Source organism: Pristiophorus japonicus, chromosome 15, assembly GCF_044704955.1.
Source record: "Pristiophorus japonicus isolate sPriJap1 chromosome 15, sPriJap1.hap1, whole genome shotgun sequence".
Classification (NCBI taxonomy): domain Eukaryota; kingdom Metazoa; phylum Chordata; class Chondrichthyes; family Pristiophoridae; genus Pristiophorus; species Pristiophorus japonicus.
This window is the reverse complement of record NC_091991.1, coordinates 137,807,647-137,829,548: the sequence shown is the minus strand read 5'-3', so window position 1 is coordinate 137,829,548 and position 21,902 is coordinate 137,807,647. Positions and strand designations below refer to the sequence as shown.

Sequence of the window (21,902 nt, the reverse complement as noted above, 5' to 3'; positions counted from 1 at the left end):
GGGTACTGAGGGAATGATCAGCCATGATCTTACTGAATGGAGGTGCAGGCTCGAAGGGCCGAATGGCCTACTCCTGCACCTATTTTCTATGTTTCTATGATATCATCAGATCCGTACCATTTAATAGGGCCGGGTAAAGCGCAGGCCTGCATTAATAGGCGCCATTAACAAAGTTGCTCTAAGGAGCAGGATGATAAAAAGAACGCGGTTCCGACCATACATGCCGACCACCTGCCATTCCGACCCGCCCAGGTAATGAAAATTTCGGTCTTGTTCTTGTTCTCCTCTGGTGTTGGGGGCCCTCAGAAAATTCCATCCTCATGCTTCGACTCACAATTAAAGAATTGCTGCTCAGGTAAGATACTGGTGGGGGTGAGGGGGGCGGATGTTTGTGCCTGAGGAACTTCGGCCCAGCAAGAGTTAGATCTTCAGAAGAGGAGAGAAAACTGCAGGGGAAAACCTTCCAATTTGTGCACATAGCCTAATCTAATGGCATTTTAATTTCAAAATCTCAAACTGTAAACTAATCTGAGAATACTATGCAGTTCCAGAAGTCATAGCAGCTAGCTAATTGGTCCCCAAACAAGACAACACTTATAATAAGGTGGCATATTTTAATTATTTAATTAATATAGAGAGAACATCAGAGCAGTTGAATGAATCCAACACCTGTATTCTGCCAATTTATAAAATCATCCTCAATTCATACTCAATTATATGTCTCTTGTGGGTAATTTTATGTATTTATCAAGGGATGTTGGTGTCATTATCACACCCGACACCTCAGCTTCTGCTCAGTCACTGCAACATGAAAGGTGAGTTACTCATGGTTAGTGGGATCAGTTTCCATAAATCTATGCAAACTTTCCAGATAAATGCACAATAGCTCAAATACTTTAAATATATGCAACGCCATTGGCAGCGTGACTCAGAATTGACACAATTTAATCGATTGGAGGATTGTTTACTTAAACATTTTTTTTAAACTTGCAGCAAGATTTTAGTCTCAACTTGTCGCTGATGGAATTTTAGCGATTAATTTAAAATTTAATCCTGGGCTTGATTTCATTCCAGTGAGTTATAAAATGCTATTTTTGTTTATTGGTGCAATTAGGTGAAAGGTGGTGTTTGAATTCCGCGGGGGTACCGCCAGTCGCCCGGCGTAACTCTGGCACAGGCCTAGTTACGACGGGTCCCTGACGTTTCTGGGAGTTTTCTCAGTAAAGAGCGGGGGAACTTCTAACCGAGTGGTAGGCAAAAATATGGCCAGTTCATTCTATCCAGCTCGCTGAATGGGACAGAAATAGAATGCGAGCCTGAGCTTGAGCTGCAAATTAGTCTGACTCGGGTCATGCCGCTTATCTCGATGATTCTTTTACTGCATCTTTCCTCTCCTGATACCCAGAGTACGACGGCAGGGGGGTTCTCATCGCCGTTTTAGACAGGGAGTGGATCCCGGAGCACAAGGACTCCAGGTAATGGCCCGCGATTGTAGTTCAGGCCATGCTAAACCTCAGGATCCCGTACTCAGCGCACTAAAACGAGAACACCTCTCGTATCGGAGATCCCGCAAACTCGAGCCGCTCTGCCAAACAGACACATAGACTTTCAGTATAACATATAATCGATTGATCAATCAATCATTTTATTCATTTAGTAATGGATGATTTTACTATTTTACACTACATTTTGTGTATTTAAGATGTTTATGTCTATATTGGGAGGGTAGAAGTGGGAGTGATGATCAATACTGTGCTCAATTTTTGCCGCCATTGGACGCTGTTCTTTTGGCGTCCGCTGATTTCTCTTTGAGCAATCGTGAATTTGCAACTTTCCTCAAAGTTTGTACGCTGGCAGCGACTGTCAGCGCTGGATTTTTTGCATGCCAGATTTTTTGCCGCAGGTCTGGGTGAAAATTGATTTCCGTGCCATTTTTGGCCCTTTTTGGCCATTTAAGCGATTTTTGCTAACATCAATTTTGTTCTTAAGGTCAGCGCAGCGTGGCCTTAAGTACCGATCAGAAAAACCCTACGTTAACTTGAGAAAATCGGCGCTGAGTATATTTCTGAGTTTTTGGAGCGAGGGAAGAAGACAATTTAAAACGTACATTCATATAGATTTTTGCAGAGGGAAAATAACTCGGAAAGTTAACTTTTTCCACAGAATGTTAGAAATTTCATTTTCTCCACATAATGTTTAAAATATGAGAATGTTATGTGAGAAGGCAAATTGCGACTCCACCCCACCACAGAATCTCTGATCACGGGGCTTCAGGCCCGGGTTGGAGGAATGCCGGCTGGCTGGCGGCAGGATCGCTCCTTCGGCCGGACACAAGCACAGGAGCTCGGTGCTTGGATTCCACACCCCCCACCCCCCCGGGCTTCTGTTCAAGCTGAGCGCCGATCACCTGTGTTTCTATCCAGCCGAGGGAGCGATCCTGCCGGCCGGCACTCCAACCTGTGTCTCGAGCCCAATGAGCATCGGAGACGGCACTACAGTTTTGTGCAAAGCAGCAAACATACACATTTCGCCCAATGTTATCATTAAAGTGCCATAAATCACTGTTTCTTTTGTCCCATTCTCCCTTTGTTCTCAAGCACATCCCATCTCCTCTCAATTATGTCGACCAGGGGCTCAATTTCCTGTGCTAGAAATGTTCTTGGCCTTTCCCCCTTCTCTTTCCGCTTCCCTTGGATCCATCATTTGCAGCTAAAATTTAAATGTCCAGAATCCAGCTCCGATCCAAATGGGTTCTCACAAACTCTTGATCCAGACCGGGAAGTTTACTGTGGTTGCGTGGACACACCCGTCACGTGGAAAAAGTGATTTTTTTCCCCCCACCGCATGCTCAGAGACTTTTTGGCACACACTTGAAGCCCCACACCCAGACTTAACTTCAGGTACCGCAGCGCCAAAATGAAATTTTACTTTGGCGAAAGTTGCAACTTTTTCTTTCGCTGCAATCGGGCACAAAAAAATCGGCCATTAATCCTCCTGGGCGCCAAAAATCGGCAAAGAGGAAAATTGAGCCCTATGAGTAAAGTTTACTAATTTAACACTTTGCTCTCACCAACGCGTGCGGTCCCTTTAAACTTGCTGCACAGTATCTCTTCCAGTGGCAGGAGCTGGTGAGCGGGCTGCACGGGACCTCACGATTGTTGTGTGACCATCAGTGGAAACATTGGTATGCGGCCCTCAAAACCTCACCAAAACTTGTTAAGTGACCCTCCAGCCCAATAATTACCCACCCCGGCTCTCGAGTAAAGCTGTCCCCTGTGCCACAATTACAGGCCATATCTTACTTTACCAGTTTGAATTTTGCAATTCATTTATTTGCCATTTTTGAATGAAATAACCAATTTCTGCCAAGTTGTGGGCTTTTTGTGCCATAGCTCCATTATTGCTAGGAACTATATTGAAACTGCATAAACTAATTTCCTAGTGGCAAAAGGACAGCACATATTTTTGTGGATGTACCTCCTTATATATTTTAAAACCAGAACATTTCTTTTGAAAGCTAACGGATTTCATGACATAACTATAAACGAAGGGGGCGTAATTGTCCTGTGCCCCGTTTGGGGACGGTAACTATCTGGGACTGGGATTTTCTGCACCTGGCGCAGTAGTCCCGCCCCTGTCGCAGAATTGCCCTTACTGCCCCTGAAAGGAAGCAGACCGTAATCTCTCGCACTCCACTTCCTTTTGGGGCTGTTACTGGGGTGCTGAGGAAAGCGCTACGTGGCTGATGCGCTTCAACACCCCTCCACTTCAATTAAAGGGAAGGACAGGTGCACATACTGCAAGGCCTCTGATGGCCTCCACTAGGCCACCATGGCAGCATGCAACTGGGCTGCACGATAGCAGCCCAGACCACACTAGGGCCATGAGTGTAGAGCCGACCCGAGAGTCAGCAGCCAAAAAAAGATGGCAACCCGGGGCCCTGGCGCCCTCCCCTTTAAGAAGCGCCCAGAGAGCGGATGTCGGCCAGCTTCGCGACCCCCCAAAGCTGGCGTTGACATCCGCTCGCGTCAGCCTCGTGTCGAACGGGACAATTTCCCCCGCGGGGCATTAAGGGGTCGGCGGTTGTGCGGCGGCCCGGGGCGCTAACCGCGGGTCGCGATGCTGCCGTGGCAGTGCCTCCGCAAATTCCTGGGCAGTTTCCCAGGAGGTGTTAGCGCCGCCCTCACCGAGGCAAAATGTCTCCTCCGCCCCGTTAGCGCCCCCCGGAGGCGCTAATAGACTGTAGAAAGGGTCATTTCGCCCCAAAAGAGTTTGTTATTCTGAAGAATTGCTGAACAATGTCATTTAATGTAATACTTGTAGCTCAGAAGCTATTGCCCTCAAGTGAAGGTAATGGAGCAAATGGACTGCAATGAATCTTGTCATTTATTAATAATATGCTGTAACATAACCTCCTGTGTTTTCAGAATGTAAGTATTCTGTCCGCAGTGGATGATATTCAGGTACTGCTGGATGATCATATCATTAAAATACAGACTATGCGTGGATCTCCGTATATCAGACCTATTGAAACCGAGTGCAAGGTAGGAGCACGTGGATAAGGGAGAATGGTGCCACGAAAACACACAAACATTAAATATGAATGCCCTTATTTAGCTCCGAAATGTTATTTAACTTTGCAGTAAGACCTCCCCCCCCGCCCCAAGTAATGCCTGTACATTTTTTTATAAAATAAAAATACACCTGCAAACGATCTTAATTTCAGATTTGGAATTCCAGTGCAATTGGAAATAATTGGGTTCAAAAGATATATTTGCCACTTAAACACATAAAGCTGTTAAAAGTAAAACATTTAGGGCCCAAGTTTCCACACGATAAAAAACAGGCGCCCTTCCGAGCTGGGCACCCGTTTTTCGCGCCTAAAACGGCGCCGGAAAAAAAACTCGCAATTCTGGAGCGTTCTGCAGCTCCTTGTCTGTTTGGCGCGGCGCCCAAGGGGGCGGAGCCTACACTCGCGCCGATTTTGTAAGTGGGAGGGGGCGGGTACTATTTAAATTAGTTTTTTTCCTGCCGGCAACGCTGCGCGTGCGCGTTGGAGCGTTCGCGCACGCGCAGTGTGAAGGAAACATTGGCACTCTGCCATTTTTGTAGTTTTTTGTAACTGTTACATTTTTGAACATTTTTAAATAAAAGCACATTGCCATCAGCACTTGCAGCCTTCTCACTGTCTCCTTCCTCCCCCCCCCCCCGCCCTCCCCCTGGCGGGAAGAACGGGCACCTCCTCCTCCCCCCCCACCGCGGGAAGAACGGGCGCCTCCTCCCCCCCCCCCCCCCCACGGGAAAGAACGGGCGCCTCCTCCCCCCACCCCCCGCGGGAAGAACGGGCGCCTCCTCCCCCCACCCCCCGCGGGAAGAACGGGCGCCTCCTCCCCCCCCCCCCCCCCACGGGAAAGAACGGGCGCCTCCTCCCCCCACCCCCCGCGGGAAGAACGGGCGCCTCCTCCCCCCACCCCCCGCGGGAAGAACGGGCGCCTCCTCCCCCCCCCCCCCCCCGCGGGAAGAACGGGCGCCTTCTCCCCCCCCCCCCCCGCGGGATGAACGGGCGCCTCAGGCTGACTGCTGCATTCTCCGTGCCTGAAGCACTTTCACACAGGTAGGAAGATGGTTTATTTAATCTTTGCTTATAAATGTTTATTCAGGTTGGATTTATTTGTATAATATTTGTAGAAGTATAAATAAGGATTTATTGTAGAATTTAATGACTTCCCTTCCCCCCCCCCCTCCCCCCCACCTCGTTCTGGACGCCTAATTTGTAACCTGGGCCTGATTTTTTAATGTGTAGAACAGGTTTTTTCAGTTCTACAAAAATCTTCACTTGCTCCATTCTAAGTTAGTTTGGAGTACGTTTTCACTGTGGAAACTTTGAAATCAGGCGTCAGTGGCCCCCTTTTGAAGAAAAAATTCTGTTCCAAAGTAGAACTGTTCTACCTGACTAGAACTGCAGAAAAAAAAATGTGAAGAATTGCGATTTCTAAGATAGTCCGTTCTCCACCAGTTGCTCCTAAAAATCAGGCGCAAATCATGTGGAAACTTGGGAACCTTAATTTCAGGTCCATATTTTGCTTTTTGTTTTCTGCATTTTATAACAAACTACTACTTAAAGTTTTTTAAATAGTTTGTCTAGATAGCAGCAATAACTCTTAAGTTGCATTTTATTGTAAAATATGTTCTTTTTAAAAAAAAAATCTAATTCCTACAAGCATGGTAGATGGGACAGAGTCTTGTTTGTAACTTAATTGTTACATTAAGTAGTCCTAATCATTTTTACGTTGTATGTCATTTTCATTAATCTAGCTATGGGAGGAGAAGCTGGTCCAGATGCAAAATATTTTAGATAGCTGGTTAAAATGTCAGGCCACCTGGCTGTACCTGGAGCCTATCTTTAGTTCAGAGGATATCATCGCTCAAATGCCGGAAGAAGGTCGGAAATTTGGTATTGTAGACGGCTACTGGAAAGACATTATGATGGAAGCAGTAAGTAAATTGCCCATTCAATTTAGGAACTTAATTTTCTTCAGTTCAAAACTGAACACTAAATTCAGGACAGGCTAATAAGTAAATGTTTGGGATCTACTTTTCCATCCATGGAGGCCTAAGCATTGGATAATGCGAGAAGCTTTGGAAGCAACATCTGGCTTTCCCGTTTTTTTTCTGCCGCTTTACAACAAACTAACACTGAGCTGCAAGTGACGGGCGGAGCTTCCAATTATAATCAAACTATTTCAACTTTTTCTTGTGTTTACTTTTCTATTTCCCATTTTGTAAGTTATTTTCTGTTTTACTCCCATTCATTTTCGTTCCCATGTCTGTTCGCATGTCTTTGTCAATCAATGCCAATGCTGAACTGGACACTACAGAAGATAAAGGAAGGAGAGTACATCCAATTGCCCTCTGATTACTTTCTCTCTTCCCTTTTCCAAAAAGTACCCTCGTTCACTTGGTGGGGTAGAAATTGGGGCCTACCACCAGAGACAGGAGGGCACTTCCGGCGCACAGCGCTGGGTCACATTCAAAATGTTGCCGCCACCACCATTGTCAGTGTTAAAGAAGCGATAAGGCTACTGACTCCATTTTGATGCCGTTACTACCCTGTTAACGGCAGGTGATCGAGATGAAAATTTACCCTATATAGTCAACACTTGTAATGGAAACTAAGCTTCATCTGCATCAAATAGGAGACTTGGTATATTTATGAAAGCTACCTTTTTGCCTTGAATACAAATGTTGGGAAGAAGTCCAAATCCTAACAAGCCACCTCCCCTTTAAAACTGCTGTCATCAAGCCCTCCCCAAAAAGCCCACATCAACCCCCACCCCGTCCATTTCAACTACTGTGCCAAACTTAACTTCCCTTTCTTCCTTATGTCCTTCAAAACCTCACTGCTACACAGCTTTGTACTTGTCTTTCCCACAATGCCTTGTTCATTAGGTCAAACATGAGCAAGGGAAACTCCTGCTGATTACCACCTACTGCCCACTCTTAGCTGATGAATCAGTACTCCTCCATGTTGAACACCACTTGGAAGAAGCACTGAGGGTAGAAAGGGCACATAATATACTCTGGGTGGGGGACTTCAGTATGCACCACTAAGAGTGGCTCGATAACTCGATACTGACTGAGCTGGCCGAGTCCTGAAGGACATAGTTGCCGACTGGACTTGTGGCAAGTGGTGAGAGAACCAACATGAGGGAAAATCCTACTTGACTTCATCCTCCCCAGTCTACCTGTCTCAGATGCATCTGTCCATGACAGTATTGGTTGGAGTGACCACTGTACAATCCTTGTGGAGACAAAGTCTCATCTTCACAATGAGGACATCCCTCCTTTGTGTTGTTTGGCATTACCACCATGCAAAATGGGATAGATTCAGAATAGATCTAGCAGCTCAAAACTGGGCAACCAATGAGGCGCTGTGGGCCATCAGCAGCAGCAGAATTGTATTCCACAACAATCTGTAACCCGATGGCTCTGCATATCCCTCACTCCACCATTACCATCAAGTCAGACGTCCAACTCCCTGGTTCAATGAGGAGTGCAGAAGAGTATGCCAGGAGTAGCATCGAGCATACCTGAAAATGAGGTACTAACCTGATGAATGCTACAACACAGGACTACACACATGCTAAACAATGGAAGAAGCGTGCTATAGATAGAGCCAAGCGATCCCATAACAAACAGATCAGATCAACAAAACGCAGGACAAATCCAATCTGGCCAATTACCGTTCCGTTAGTCTACTCTCAATCATCGGCAAAGTGATAGAAGGTGTCGTGACACTGCTATCAAGCAGCATTTACTCACCAATAACCTGCTCATCAATGCTTAGCTTGTGTTCCAACAGGACCACTAGGTTCCAGATCTCATTACAGCCTTGGTCCAAATATGGACAAAAGAGCTGACATGCAGAGGTGAGGTGAGAGTGACTGAGTGTGGGACCAAGGAGCCCTAGTAAAATTGAAGTCACGGGATCAGAGGGAAAACTCTCCACCTAGCTGGAGTTATGCCTAGCACAAAGGAAGATGGTTGTGGTTATTGGAGGCCAAACATTTCAGCCCCAGGACATCGCTGCAGGAGTTCCTCAAGGCAGTGTACTAGACCATCTTTAGCTCCTTCATCAATGACCTTCTTTCCAACATAAGGTCAGAAGTGGGGATGTTTGCTGATGATTGCACGGTGTTCAGTTTCATTTGTAATTCCTCAACTAATAATAATTCCCGTATGCAACAAGACCTGGACAACATCCAGACTTGGGCTGATAAATGGCAAGTAACATTCACGCCACACAAGTGCCAGGCAATGATTATCTTCCACAAGAGAGAGTGTAACCGCCTCTCAATGACATTGTGTTATTACCATCATCGAATACCCCTCCATCAACATCCTAGGGGTCACCATTGACCAGACACTTAACTGGACCAGCCACTTAACTGGACCAGTCTACAAGAGCAGGACAGAGGCCGGGTATTCAGCGGCAGTTGACTCACCTCCTGACTCCCCAAAGCCTTTTCACCATCTACAAGGCACAAGTCAGGAGTGTGATGGAATACTCTCCACTTGTCTGGATGAGTGCAGCTCCAACACCATTCAAGAAGCTCAACAGTAGTCAACTTGATTGGCACCCCATCCACCAACTTAAACATCCAGTCCCTCCACCACCAGCGCACTGAAGCTACAATATGTACCATCTACAAGATACAATGCCGCAACTTATCAAGGCTACTTCGACAGCACCTCCCAATCCCGTGACCTCTCTCACCTAGAAGGACAAGGACAAAAGGTGCATGGGAACATAATCACCTCCAAACAATGCTCCCTCTAACTTTCTTTTGGATGTGCGGTTCCTTTAACTGGCTGCGCGCCCCATTCAAATTTCCACGAATGCATGCTTTCTTGCACGGAAATTCCGGAGAGCGGCCTGCGTGGGATCTCCAGACCGCTGCGCAGCTTAACGAGAATGTTGCCTCCAAGTTCCCCTACAAGTCAGACACCATTCTGACTTGGAAATATATTGCCATTCTTTCATCGTCACTGGGTCAAAATCCTGGAACTTCCTACCTAACAGTGCTGTGTGAGAACCTTCACCACACGGACTGTTGAGGTTCAAGAAGGCGGCTCACCACCACCTTCTCGAAGGCAATTAGGAATGGGCAATAATTGCTGGCCTTGTCAGTGATGCCAACATCCCATGAATTAATAAATTTAAAAAAACATTAAAAAAGTTGTTTTCTGCCCTGCTCTCAGCACTAAGATGGCCCTGGTCAAAATCACAATATTAGGTGACATCCTAATGTTTTTAGTTTGTCACAACATTATATTTATGGTGTCGCCAACTGGTGCACTACCATTGCAACCTTAAGTCTGTTTTTAATATATAATAATTGGTTTACACTAAGATTAAATTCTATGTTCTGAAAATGTTTGAAAAGGCATAGTTATGCAGAATTAACCGCAGTAGTTTCTTACACTGCATTTGATTGTTTTTGTTGCAAGGTAAAAGATACCCGGGTTTTGGTAGCTACAGCTCAGCCAAATATGCTCGAAAGGCTGCTCGAGGCTAATATTCTTTTAGAGGACATCCAAAAAGGACTTAATTTATACCTGGAGCAGAAAAGACTCTATTTCGCAAGGTAATGGACCCCTTTTAAAATACGCTGCAGATATTTATTTTGAGTTAAATATAAAAATAGTGTTAGTATTTTAGACATCGGGGAAATTCTTATTGAAATATATATGTCATCGTTTTTGGATATTCTCATAAATGGTGGGAAACAAACAAAAGATTATGTTGTAAAAGTAAACTTGCTTACACAGAAGAGATGGTTGATTTTTTTTAAAATTCATTCACGGAATGTGGGCGTCACTGGCAAGGCCACCATTTATTGCCCATCCCTAATTGCCCTAGAGAAGGTGGTGGTGAGTCGCCTTATATAACTGAGTGGCTTGCTAGGCCATTTCAGAGGGCAGTTAAGAGTCAACCACATTGTTGTGGGTCTGGAGGTAACGAGGTAAGATTTCCTTCCTTAAAGGACATTAGTGTACCAAATGGGTTTTTACGACAATCCGATGGTTTCATGGTCACCATTACTGATACTAGCTTTTTAAAAAATACTTGAATTTAAATTCCCCAGTTGCCATGGTGGGATTTGAACTCATGTCTCTGGATCATTAATCCAGGCCTCTGGATTACCAGTCCAGTAACTAACAACTATGCTACCATACCCCGTGATGTTGATGGATTTAGATGCAACGTAGCAGAGTACCCTGTTTACATTGTGTCATTTACACCTCAAAACTGCTACCAACGAGAGAGCTCTATTCAGAAACATGTGCTAAGCTGCCCTCTCAATTTGCATTTGCCCTCAAAAGATTTTCATGATAAACACAGACCAACATTCTCTTTGAAAATATTCCATGAACTGGAGCCTTTTTTAAAAAACGCTACCTTGGGTCAAAAAAAAGGAGAGTTGGGCAGAGTGGAACAATTAATAGGTAAAAATAGATGAGTGAGGTCACCTTTTAGTTAAATTATCAGATTGAACTAAAACACTGATTTAGTTGCTTGTACTCTCTGACTTGAGCTCTTGCTTTTCACTCCAGGTTCTTTTTCTTATCCAATGATGAACTGCTTGAGATTCTCTCAGAAACCAAAGACCCGCTTAGAGTCCAGCCACATCTGAAGAAATGCTTTGAAGGGATAGCAAAACTTCAATTCACTGATCAGCTTCAAATAACAGGAATGATTAGCTCTGAAAATGAAATTGTTCCATTTGTTAAAATGATCTACCCAGCAAAAGCAAAGGTACACATTTGCTCCCCATGCATCTTAATTGGTCCTCAATGATTATTGAACAATCCAAAATATAGACAAGGGTTGTTTTTTTTTACAAAATACAAGACTAATGGTTAATATTTCTTTTAACAATAACTAAATCACTCCTCAAATATCACGATTTTCCTCAAAGAAAATATTTGTCTAATATTTATTCAATCAAATTTTTTTATTTTTGACAATTCCATATATTTTTTTCTCTGATATCTGTCTAAAACAGGATTTTTTGTTTAAATTGTAATGTTAAAGGTAAGTTTCAGAGTTGCATTTTCTAAATATTTATTGTGACTGAGTAAGGATGCGGGAGTCTAATTAATTTGGAAAATATTGTAATTTTAATTGAATATATAATGCAGCATGGCTTAGGATATGAAGAAATTAACATGATTTAGAATACGAACTTACTTGATGGAGACTCTCCCTCCGTGAACTTGTGCTTTTACACTGCGAGGGCAGCGTGATGGCACACGGATCCCAAGGGTGCAGAGTGGATGATTTATCAATTCATAACTTAACAGATCGCATGTTCAGGATTTAGTGCATGAGCGCTTGCGGAAATCCCAAATTTGCGATCCATTTCAAAGACAGCACAACGTCGTACTGAGAGAGTACGCCGTCATACCTATCGCAAATTCTGGTCAAGCTACCTGACCAGTGTCAGTTGAGCTGTCTGCCATTTATATTTAGGAGAGAAATTTATGGTCCTTTTTACACCTATCTTCCCGACGGCAGTTTATGCCGAAATTTCCTGAGTATCTTCATAGCATACACTGGAATGTAAAAACCAGTGCACAACAAGTGGAAATCAGCGTAAACATTCGGGGTCCGAGGAAAGCACAGAATCACTTCCTTCTTAAAAGTCTTTGTTTATGATAGTGATGTTATGAAAATTAAAGTTTGAAGCCATCAAATGATTATTTATGCAAATTTAAGTACAGCATGTTTTAAGAAAATTCTATTGTGGGAGCTTTTGTCTTTTTAGTGTAACAGATTGTGGTGTAATAAAAAATAGCATTCAAAGATATAGAAAATACAGTGTAACTCTCAGTAAGAGAATTTTTTTTAAAAATCATTAAAAAAAATTGACTTTCAAACACCAGAAATAGTGTTTGGGTCCTGCTGCACCGAAACTTTCGGCATAAATTTACTCCTATTCAGAACTGACGTTAAAACAGGAAATGAATGTTTTCTGGAATTTTGCATGTTAATTACCTAGGTGGGGCTATGTTAATTAGCTAGGTGGGGCTATGATAATTAGCTGGGTGGGACTTCAGTGGTCGTAACTTGAGGGTGCGCAAATTATCAAGGAAATCCCTGTGTAGTGATGTTTTGGAGTAAACCAGTTCTGTGCAAATTTCCTCGAGGGATGGGGGGGGTGGGGGGCGTGGGCAGGGTAACGACACAATTCCATTCTCGGCCTTTATTGTTCACAGCTGCTTGTAATTTGGACATTTTACATCTGACATCATGGTTCTCCCCACTAGTTAAGGTATTCCGCAACAAAACTGTGAAATTGTTTGTTTCTTTAGTTTATTATTTTGTGAAATCCCAAGAAATGACAAGTGTACAACTAGAGTCAAGCTGAGGAGTAAATTTCAGTCATTTTGAGCCTCGTCAATCTTAAAGACACCTAGAGTAATTTTTTATCTCTTCCTCATGTGAGTCACTGTTCTAATCTCTAAGTGAGTCTGCAAATTGGTGCAATAATGCGTTCAGTTTCTAGCTGTGAATCTATGGGTTGAGACTGCCAAACTCATTTGACTTGAGGCCCTTAAAGCCAGAGGGAGAATGGAGCCCTTTATCCCATGAGGATGGATTCAAAATGAGGTAAAAGGTTATGTGTTAACTCATTATGCACCCAGGGACTGTTTTAAAAATAAATATTTTAAATGTTCAGAGCTATGTGAAGAATTGCTTTGAGTTGCATGACACTACTTCTGAAATAGACCTGGCCCTTAATTACATATAAAAAACAGAGGAGTGATGAGATCTGTCACAATTTGCAGCAACTGGATTGCTGGCAGTGACTAGTTATTACTGATTTTAACAGCAATTAGCTCAATATCACCCCATTGACAATGAAGGGCAAGAACATTCAAGGGCCAACTACACAAGATTGTGCTTCCGGTGGGGAGCCTCACCTACTGGGAATAGGTAGTGGGAAATTTCAGGTATGCTCCCCATTAATTTTAATGGTCGGAAAATTGTGGGGAGTGTCCCCATGATTTCCTGGTATACATTCCTGACAATCAATTTTATAGAATCAGCTCATTAGTGTTTCAAATCTTTTAAGAATTTGATGATGGATGATGGATTTCAAAAGGGAAAGTCTTGCTTGACCAACCTCATTGAATTATTTGAAGAGGTAACAAGAGAGTAGATAAGGGTAACGCTGTAAATGTAATTTATCTAGATTTTCAAAAAGCCTTTGATAAGGTACCACATAGACTAATGAATAAGGTCAGAGAATGCGGAGTAGGGGACAAATAGCAGAATGGATAGCTAGCTGGCTTCAAGACAGAAAGCAGAGAGTAAGGGTTAAAGGGCAGCTATTCACAGTGGCAGAAGTTGGGTAGTGGTGTTCCACAAGGATCAGTGCTGGGACCACTGTTCTCCACAATTTATATTATTGATTTAAACTTTGAAATCAAACACACAATTTCTAAATTTACGGATGACACCAAACTTTTGGGGGGGGTTGAGATAGTTAATACTGAGGAGTACTGCAACAAATTACAGGAAGACATTAATAAACTTACAGAATGGGCATATAATTGGCAAATGAAATTCAACACAGACAAATATGAGGTATAACATTTTGGTAGGAAGAATAGGGAGGTCACTTGTTACTTAGAGGAAGCGAGTCTGGGTGGGGTAGAAGAGCAAAGGGATCTCACAGTACAAATACACAAATCACTAAAAGTAGCAACACAGGTTAACAAGGCCATAAAAAAAAGTCAAACCAGGCACTGAGGTTTATTTCTAGAGAGATAGAATTGAAAAGTAGAGAAGTTATGCTCAACTTGTATCACCTTGGTTAGACTACACTTGAGTACTGTGTACAATTATGGTCGCCATATTATAAAAAGGATACAGAGGCACTGGAGAGGGTACAGAGAAGATTTATAGGGATGATACCAGAAATGTGAGGGTATACCTATCAGGAAAGGATGAACAGGTTGTGTCTCTTTTCACTTGAAAAAAGTAGGTTGAGGGGTGACCTAATAGAGGTCTTTAAAATTATGAAAGTCTTTGACAGAGTAGATATAGAATGTTTTGACTTGTGGGGAAGTGTAAAACTAGAGGCCATCAATAAAAGATAGTCACCAAGAAATCAGATAGGGAATTCGGAAGAAATTTCTTTACCCAGAGAGTGGTGAGAATGTGGAACTCGCTACCAGAAGGAGTAGTTGAAGCAAATAGTATAGATGCATTTAAGGGGAGGCTAGATAAACATATAAGGGAGAAGAGAACAGAAGGTTACGCTGATAGTTAGGTGAGGAAAGACTGGAGGAGGCTCGAATGGAGCATAAACACTGGCACGGACTGGTTGGGCTGAATAGCCTGTTTCTGTGCCATATATCATATGTAATTCTATGTATTTTTTGTTGTTTCTCCATTACAGGGTATGGTGGAGAAATGGCTGTTGCAAGTTGAAGGGATGATGCATAGTAGCATAAAGCATGTCATTAAGGAAGGTATTGATAACTATGTTCAGGTAATAGGACTTAACTGTCCCTTTTATTTGTACATTTTTAGAAAATGAAGGCACTAATTCTTGCAGATTTATTGTTTAGTGGTATTAGTCAGTATTAATATGGCAAACTGCCTTGAGTTTGCTGTTGTCTTTTATTAATTCATTGGAATTTTAAATGATTTGTTTATCCTCAGTTTATTTTTTGATTATTGATGCCCTAATTATACTAGGATATTCATGATACACTTGTGCTTAACCAATGTAAATAAAGCACAACAATCTCAGTGCAGAACTGCAAAATCAAAAATAACAGAATCAGCTCCACCATGATCTAATAAACACGGCAATCCAACGGAGGAATACTGTTGCTTGTTTCCATGGCTCTGCCTTTCCCGTTATTGTATTAGCTACAAGGTATAAGAGCATAGCCCTGGGGTGAATCACCAACTAATTTTCCTTACTTCTACTAGGGAAGCACTACACATCTTTTACTGATTCTTCACAACTTTGTGGCTGAAATCAGGAGCTTGCTCAGAGATTTCAGAGACTGAATCCCAGCCTGAGTTAGTAATTGCTTTCTGTTTTGTCTAGACAAACATTGACCATAATCAAGAACAAAGCAAAAGGCTGAGCCAGTGGACTTTCAAACTTGAATCACACATCAGCATTCTGTGCTGATTGGCCACAATGTAGCATTGATGGTCTTCTCAGCTGTAGTTCAGAATGTGAGAGTATTAGGGAATCTCCACCCCAAAACGAGTCTCGTTTTTTGGGTTCCTCTTACAAACCTGCTCTTGTAACCAAGAGGTTGAGCAGATAACCCACTTTCAGGCCTGGGCTATTAGGTGTATGTCTTTTGATTTTCTATCACATTTGTGGGCAGGCACCTCATATATGTTTGACTTCCCTCATTCAATTCCAAGGCACAGTGTGCTTCTATACCAAACATGCCAATGCACTGGTCTAGCAAATAATCTATATTTTCCTTTGTTTATGAGCAACTTATTGCTACCAAGTTTTTTTTTCTTACCCTAGTTTCTTCTCTTCCCCTCTCCCCCCACCCCCACCCAAAAACTTTGAATTCTTGCTGAGGTATATCCCCATGGACACTGGGTGTCAGGGCCTTGATGGTGAATGCGTGAGCCTATTTAATCATGGGGGCATCACAGCTTAGCCTGATCCTGTCCTCATCTAACAGGCACATTTCCAGCAGGAAGCACTGTAGTATTTGACCTTGACTGAGATCCACTAGCACAGAATCTGGGACCTCTCTGGTCTGTGCAGCTGGATTACTCAACAGATAAACTTGTTAAACATCCATAGAGCAAATCTTTGTTATTTTTAAAGATGGAATGGTGTTGATAATGCAAACGGAAACAAATGCTTGATAAAGTGATCTCGATATTTTCACTTCTGAAGACCCAAATTCTGTTTATAAGGACTTGAATACTCTGATCTTATTTGAAATAAGGAAGAGTGAGCCGCTTTACTAATCTGTCAGTGAGAGTCAAGTGCATTCAATAATGGCTGGCTTTCACTGAAACTCTGCACCATTTTGCTTATTTGGATATGTAGGTGCTGCATCATGCATTTCTCACATGTCTGTGCCTACATAATGATGATCTGAGTTTTGAAAAATCTGGAGCTTACAATATGCATGATGAGTTGCTATGCATCATATCTGCTTCCTGCAGCATTCCACTGGGTTGCAAGTGGAGTGAGTGGTTATGATCTGAAATGCACTGCCTGAAAGGCAGGTGGAAGCAATTTCAATAGTAACTTTCAAAAGGGAATTTAATATATACCTGAAAAGAAAAACATTGCAGGTTATGGGGAAAGAGCAGGGATATGGGATTAATTGGATTGGAACATAGGGAACAGGAATAGGCCATTCAGCCCCTCAAGTTTGTTCCGCCATTCAATTGGATTATGTCTGATCTGTATCTTGACTCCATCTACCCGCTTTGGTTCCGTAACCCTTAATACCTTTGCCTAACAAATCTATCGATCCCAGTTTTAAAATTTTCAATTGACCCCTAGCCTTAACAGCTTTTTGGGGGAAAGAGTTCTCAATTCCCATTATCCTTTGTGTGAAGAATTGCTTCCTGACATCACCCCTGATTGGCCAAGCACTTACGTTAAGGTTATGCTCCCTTGTTCTGGATTCCTCCAAAAGAGAAAATCATTTCTCTATTTACCCTATGAACTCCTTTAGTCATCTTAAACATCTCCATTAGATCACCCCTTAATCTTCTATATGCAAGGAAATACAAGCCTAGTCTACGCAACCTGTCCTCATATTTTAACCCTTTTAACCCTGGTATCATTCTCGTGAATCTGGGATGCACGCCCTCCAATGCCAATATATACCCCCTGAGATAAAGTGTCCAGAACTGAATGCAATACTCTAAATGGGGTGTAACCAGAGCTTTATATAACTGTAACATAACTTCCACCCCTTTGTATTCCAGCCACCTTGTGATAAAAGCCAACATTACATTTGACTTTTAAATTATTTTTGTACCTGTCCACTAGTGGGATTAGACTGAATAGCTCTTTGTCAGCCGGCACGGACACGATGGGTCAAAATGGCCTCCTTCCGTGCTGTATATTTCTTTGATTTCTATGATCAATGTCCCTTTGCGACTTTCTGTTCCCATTTATATTATTTACTGTGCCACATAACTTGGTGTTGTTAGCAAATTTGGATATATAGCTCTCTTCCTTCATCTAAGTCATTTATAAATATAGTGAAAAGCTGAGGCCCCAGCACAGATCCTAGGGGACACCACTAGTCGCATCCTGTCAATTTGAGTACATACTCATTATCCCTACTCTCTGTCTCCTATCTCCTAACCAATTCCTTACCCATGTCAATAAGTTGTCTCCAATTCCACGTGTGCTCATTTTTGTTAACAGTCTCTTATCAAATACCTTCTGGAAGTCCATATAAATAACATCCATAGACCATGTTAAGTATCTCCTCAAAAATGTAACTAGGTTTGTTAGACATGACTTGCCCTTTAAAAATCCATGCTGGCTCTCTCTGATCAGTTCATGTTTGTCCAAGTGTTCAGCCACTCTGTCCCAAAAAACTGATTCTAGTAACTTGCCCACAACAGACATTAGACTAATAGGCCTATAATTTCCTAGTTTATCTCTCTTACTCTTTTTAAATAGTGGAGTGACATTGACAATTTTCCAATCCAAAGGAACAATTTCTGAATCAAGAGAGTTTAAGAAGATCATGACTAGAGCACCTACAATTCATCACCTACTTTTAACTTTTAATGTACTGGGGTGGAAATCGTGAGGCCCTGGAGATTTGCCTATTGTTAATCTCATTGACCCTGAAATTGCGGCCTCTCTGGGTGCGTACGATGCGCGCACGCACCCGACGAGCCCCCGCAAGTTCCAGGTTTAGGCACACAAAGCACATGTGCCAAAATGCAGCACTTGCGAACTGTCAACATTTCTTTTGACAGTTCCAGCACATCCCTGGGAGAAGGGCCTTTGGGCGGGCGGAGATTTGGGCTATTTGCCCAATTCTTGCCCAGCGAATGTCCTTAAAACTCTTACGTCTGCTTTTACCAGCGTAAGAGTTTTAAAAGATAAAAAAATAAAATGTTATCAATAATTTTTCTATTAAAAACCCTGTCCATTAAGGTAAGTTTATTTTGATCCCTATTAAAACATTATTAAAACATTTAAAAAATTCAAAAAAAATATTTTTTGTCTAAAACATTTAATTAAATTTAATTTCAATTAATTTTAAATATGTGAAGTGTTTTTCTTTCTTACTTTAAAATGTTTGTGTTTTTGTGGGTATCCCCATTCATAGAAATGGTGATCTCCGTACAAACGGAATTCGCCATTACTGTGAATGGGGGTATGCCATTTTTATTGGTTGGTCCGGCCCACGTGATCCCAGGATGCACATACGCTCCTGGAATACTGGGCCTTTGCGCTGTGCTGCGCATGATGGTCTTCTAGCACAAGTGTTCGTTCCTTCGGGACCACCAGGTACATTCGTAAATACTTTTGTGGTCGGAGGCATCTGCCCGCGGGAAACCCCCAACCGCAATTTCAGGGTAATTTTCTCCATGACCATTTTTTAACTTATATTAAATCGAATAAATTCCTCCCCTTGATTTATTTTTACTTTTCCTCATATCTCTGGTACTTTATCCTTATCCTTTGAAGATTGATACGAAGTAGGTCTTTATCAAGTCTGCCATTTCCTCATTTTTAATAACATTATTTGTGTCTGTCTTTAAGTGGCTCTTAGTAATCCTCTTTTTCTTAACATACTTGTAAAATCCTTTAGTACTGTCCTTGATATCCCTCAAGTTTTTCCATATATTTATTTTTCCAGCTCTTACTGCTTTCTTAGTATCCCTTTGCTGCCCTTTTCTATCGGATCTCTACTGTTCTTTGCATTCATATAAGCCCTTTCTTTTAGTTTTATATTAACTCTCATATCTCTTGTTAACCAAAGTTGTTTAATTACATAAGTAAAGCTCTTGCCCTTTAAGGGTATGTACAGGTCTTGCATTCTACCGAACATTTCTTTGACCATCTCTCACTGTTTGCAGTTTTATCCATTAATAGTTCTATCCATAAAGGTGTCCAGTAGTGTAGTGGTTATGGTACTGGACTAGTAATCCAAATATTGAGTTCAAATCTCCAATGGTAAGTTGTGAAATTCAATTCAATAAATTTGTTAAATAGTTCTGTCCGCTGTGGTCAATTTCTGCCTCATCCCTCCAAAATCCGCCTTACTTAAATTTAAAACCTTGGTTCGTGACTCACCCTTCTCTCTCTTAAATCTAATATTGAATTCAATCATGTTATGGTCACTGTTAGCTAGATGTTCCCTTACCGTTAGATTATTGACTAATTCAGTCTCAACGTGCCGGCACAGGCACAATAGCCTCCTTCTGAACTGTATGATTCTATAAATACTTCAGCAATGCAGACTAGATTATGGAGTGTTATGACAGCTCCAACTGGTTTGGATGTGGTTCTTCTGAAAGGTAAGTAGAAAAACATTGGATTTTGGGAAATATACATTGCATATATCTGAGAAAATGAATTTTGTCTGGACATTGGTTTTTGAAAAGTATTCTGTGCACCCCAAACATAAATAACTTTTCTCATTTGTAATTGAAAATAATTTAATTGTGTTCTTTGGATTTGAAGCTTCCACGTAGAAAATGGGTTCTTCAGTGGCCTGGACAGGTGGTGATATCAGTGTCCACAATCTACTGGACCAGTGAGGTCTCTGATGCAATTAGAGATGGGACTTTACCAGTAAGCTAAAACATGCACATGTTTCCTATATGTATATACTCTTGTAGTTTTCTAAGGTGCAACTTATAATAGATTGTAATCCAATAACATTTTCATAATGTACTGGGGCCCTAATATTTATAGGGAGGTGGGGAGGGACTAGGGGCGACTGTCAACCGCCGGGAAATGTTGGAAAAGCGGCACCTCATTAGAATTTCGGTACTTCGTTTCCCTCCTGGCAGCCAGCCAGATCGAGAGACTGGCCGCTGCCGGGCGAGAAAGGCTGCTGTACAAGGCCGCAGTCAGGGAATGTAGAGGAGGGAGGGAGAGATCATGGCGGGGAGGGTGGGGGGCGTCTGGAGCTCAAATTGCTGGGGTGTCTGGAGATCGTGCAGAGGAGGTCAGCCGATCGTAGGGGTGGGGGGGAGGTGGGATCAGCCGATCACAAGGGAGGGTCTTGAGATTGCTGGGAGGGAGGCAGATTGTGGCAGGTTAGCTTGGAGAGCCTGGGGGAGGGGGAAGCACTTCTGCTCCTTCTGGCTCACGTGCAGTGCTGGATAGGCTCCTGCATCTGGCAGTTCTTGCCCCCCTTTAGCTGGCAGGTTTCCGAGGCCTGGGAAACTCGGCCCACAGCCATTTAAATCCAGGCGGCTGCTGAAATCTGACCCACCTCCTGAGAGCGAGTTACTCGCCTGACCCCCAGCCCACCTTGGTTAAACCAGAAGTAGGAGTGGTGGTTGGGGTCAGGTTTCCCATTTTTTTTATAGTTATTTGAATAGGCATGCTAATTTTCAAGTGGAAAAACTTACAATGATTTTGCCACAACAGTGTGCAAATTCCTTTGTAAAGAATAGGGTTATGATACATTTATTGTGAAATGGTGAAGCTGAGTATGAGTAACTTAAGGAGAACATGGGGATGCATCCTGGCTATGCAACAAATTAGTACACCTGATGTCCTCAATAAAGCAGCCACCTGTGACTTACTGCCACAATAAATGGGTCCTACTGTATCTGTAACAACGTTGTGCAGTTATCAGAAAATCAATAAAACTTGTCATTAAGATACATTCACACAGCAACTGCACTATTGATGCAAAGCAATTACAATATAAATGCAGTAATGATGTAAATGCAGCCTGAAGCTGCCGTTAGGCCCTGACCTGACAGCAGAACAAAATTAATTGGGACTCCTTGGAGGAAGAAGACTCGTTTCACTTCACTTCACTTTGGAGTCCGTTCGGGCTTTAACACCTGAGCTCCATTATACAGATTTAGCATTGATGAAAGCGCTTCACACCAACTTTAACGTTGTAGTGTAAATGCCCCCTTAAATAATTGAGTCTCTGTGACCCTTCTAGCAGCAATAATGTACTACAGCTAATGGATTGCTTGTAAAATTGGAGAAGTCTGGGAGTAGGTGGCTTGACTAAACTGTTCTGTTCAGGGAGGCAGGGGAAAGGTAAAATGGGGAATAAAATAATTTAAATTTTGAGTAATTTTTTTCAAGAATTACACCTTGTCTCAATTATTGCATCAATTATTAGAGCAGTACTTCAGACTT

The 21,902-nt window shown here is 42.4% G+C and overlaps 1 protein-coding gene across 5 annotated transcripts in view; it reads left to right on the top strand.

Annotated features, from left to right (window-relative positions):
* The window catches only part of dnah3 (dynein axonemal heavy chain 3), a 292,437-nt gene that overhangs the window by 94,759 nt on the left and 175,776 nt on the right, over positions 1 to 21,902 (top strand). For 4 of the 5 annotated variants that reach the window (XM_070900963.1, XM_070900961.1, XM_070900964.1 and 1 more), the window contains 6 exons: positions 4,428 to 4,544; positions 6,316 to 6,495; positions 10,012 to 10,148; positions 11,119 to 11,320; positions 14,976 to 15,068; positions 20,250 to 20,360. In XM_070900963.1, coding sequence (XP_070757064.1) covers positions 4,428 to 4,544; positions 6,316 to 6,495; positions 10,012 to 10,148; positions 11,119 to 11,320; positions 14,976 to 15,068; positions 20,250 to 20,360 — 840 coding nt within the window. The remainder of the gene's footprint in view (positions 1 to 4,427; positions 4,545 to 6,315; positions 6,496 to 10,011; positions 10,149 to 11,118; positions 11,321 to 14,975; positions 15,069 to 20,249; positions 20,361 to 21,902) is intronic. The other variant, XM_070900965.1, reaches the window with a different exon arrangement.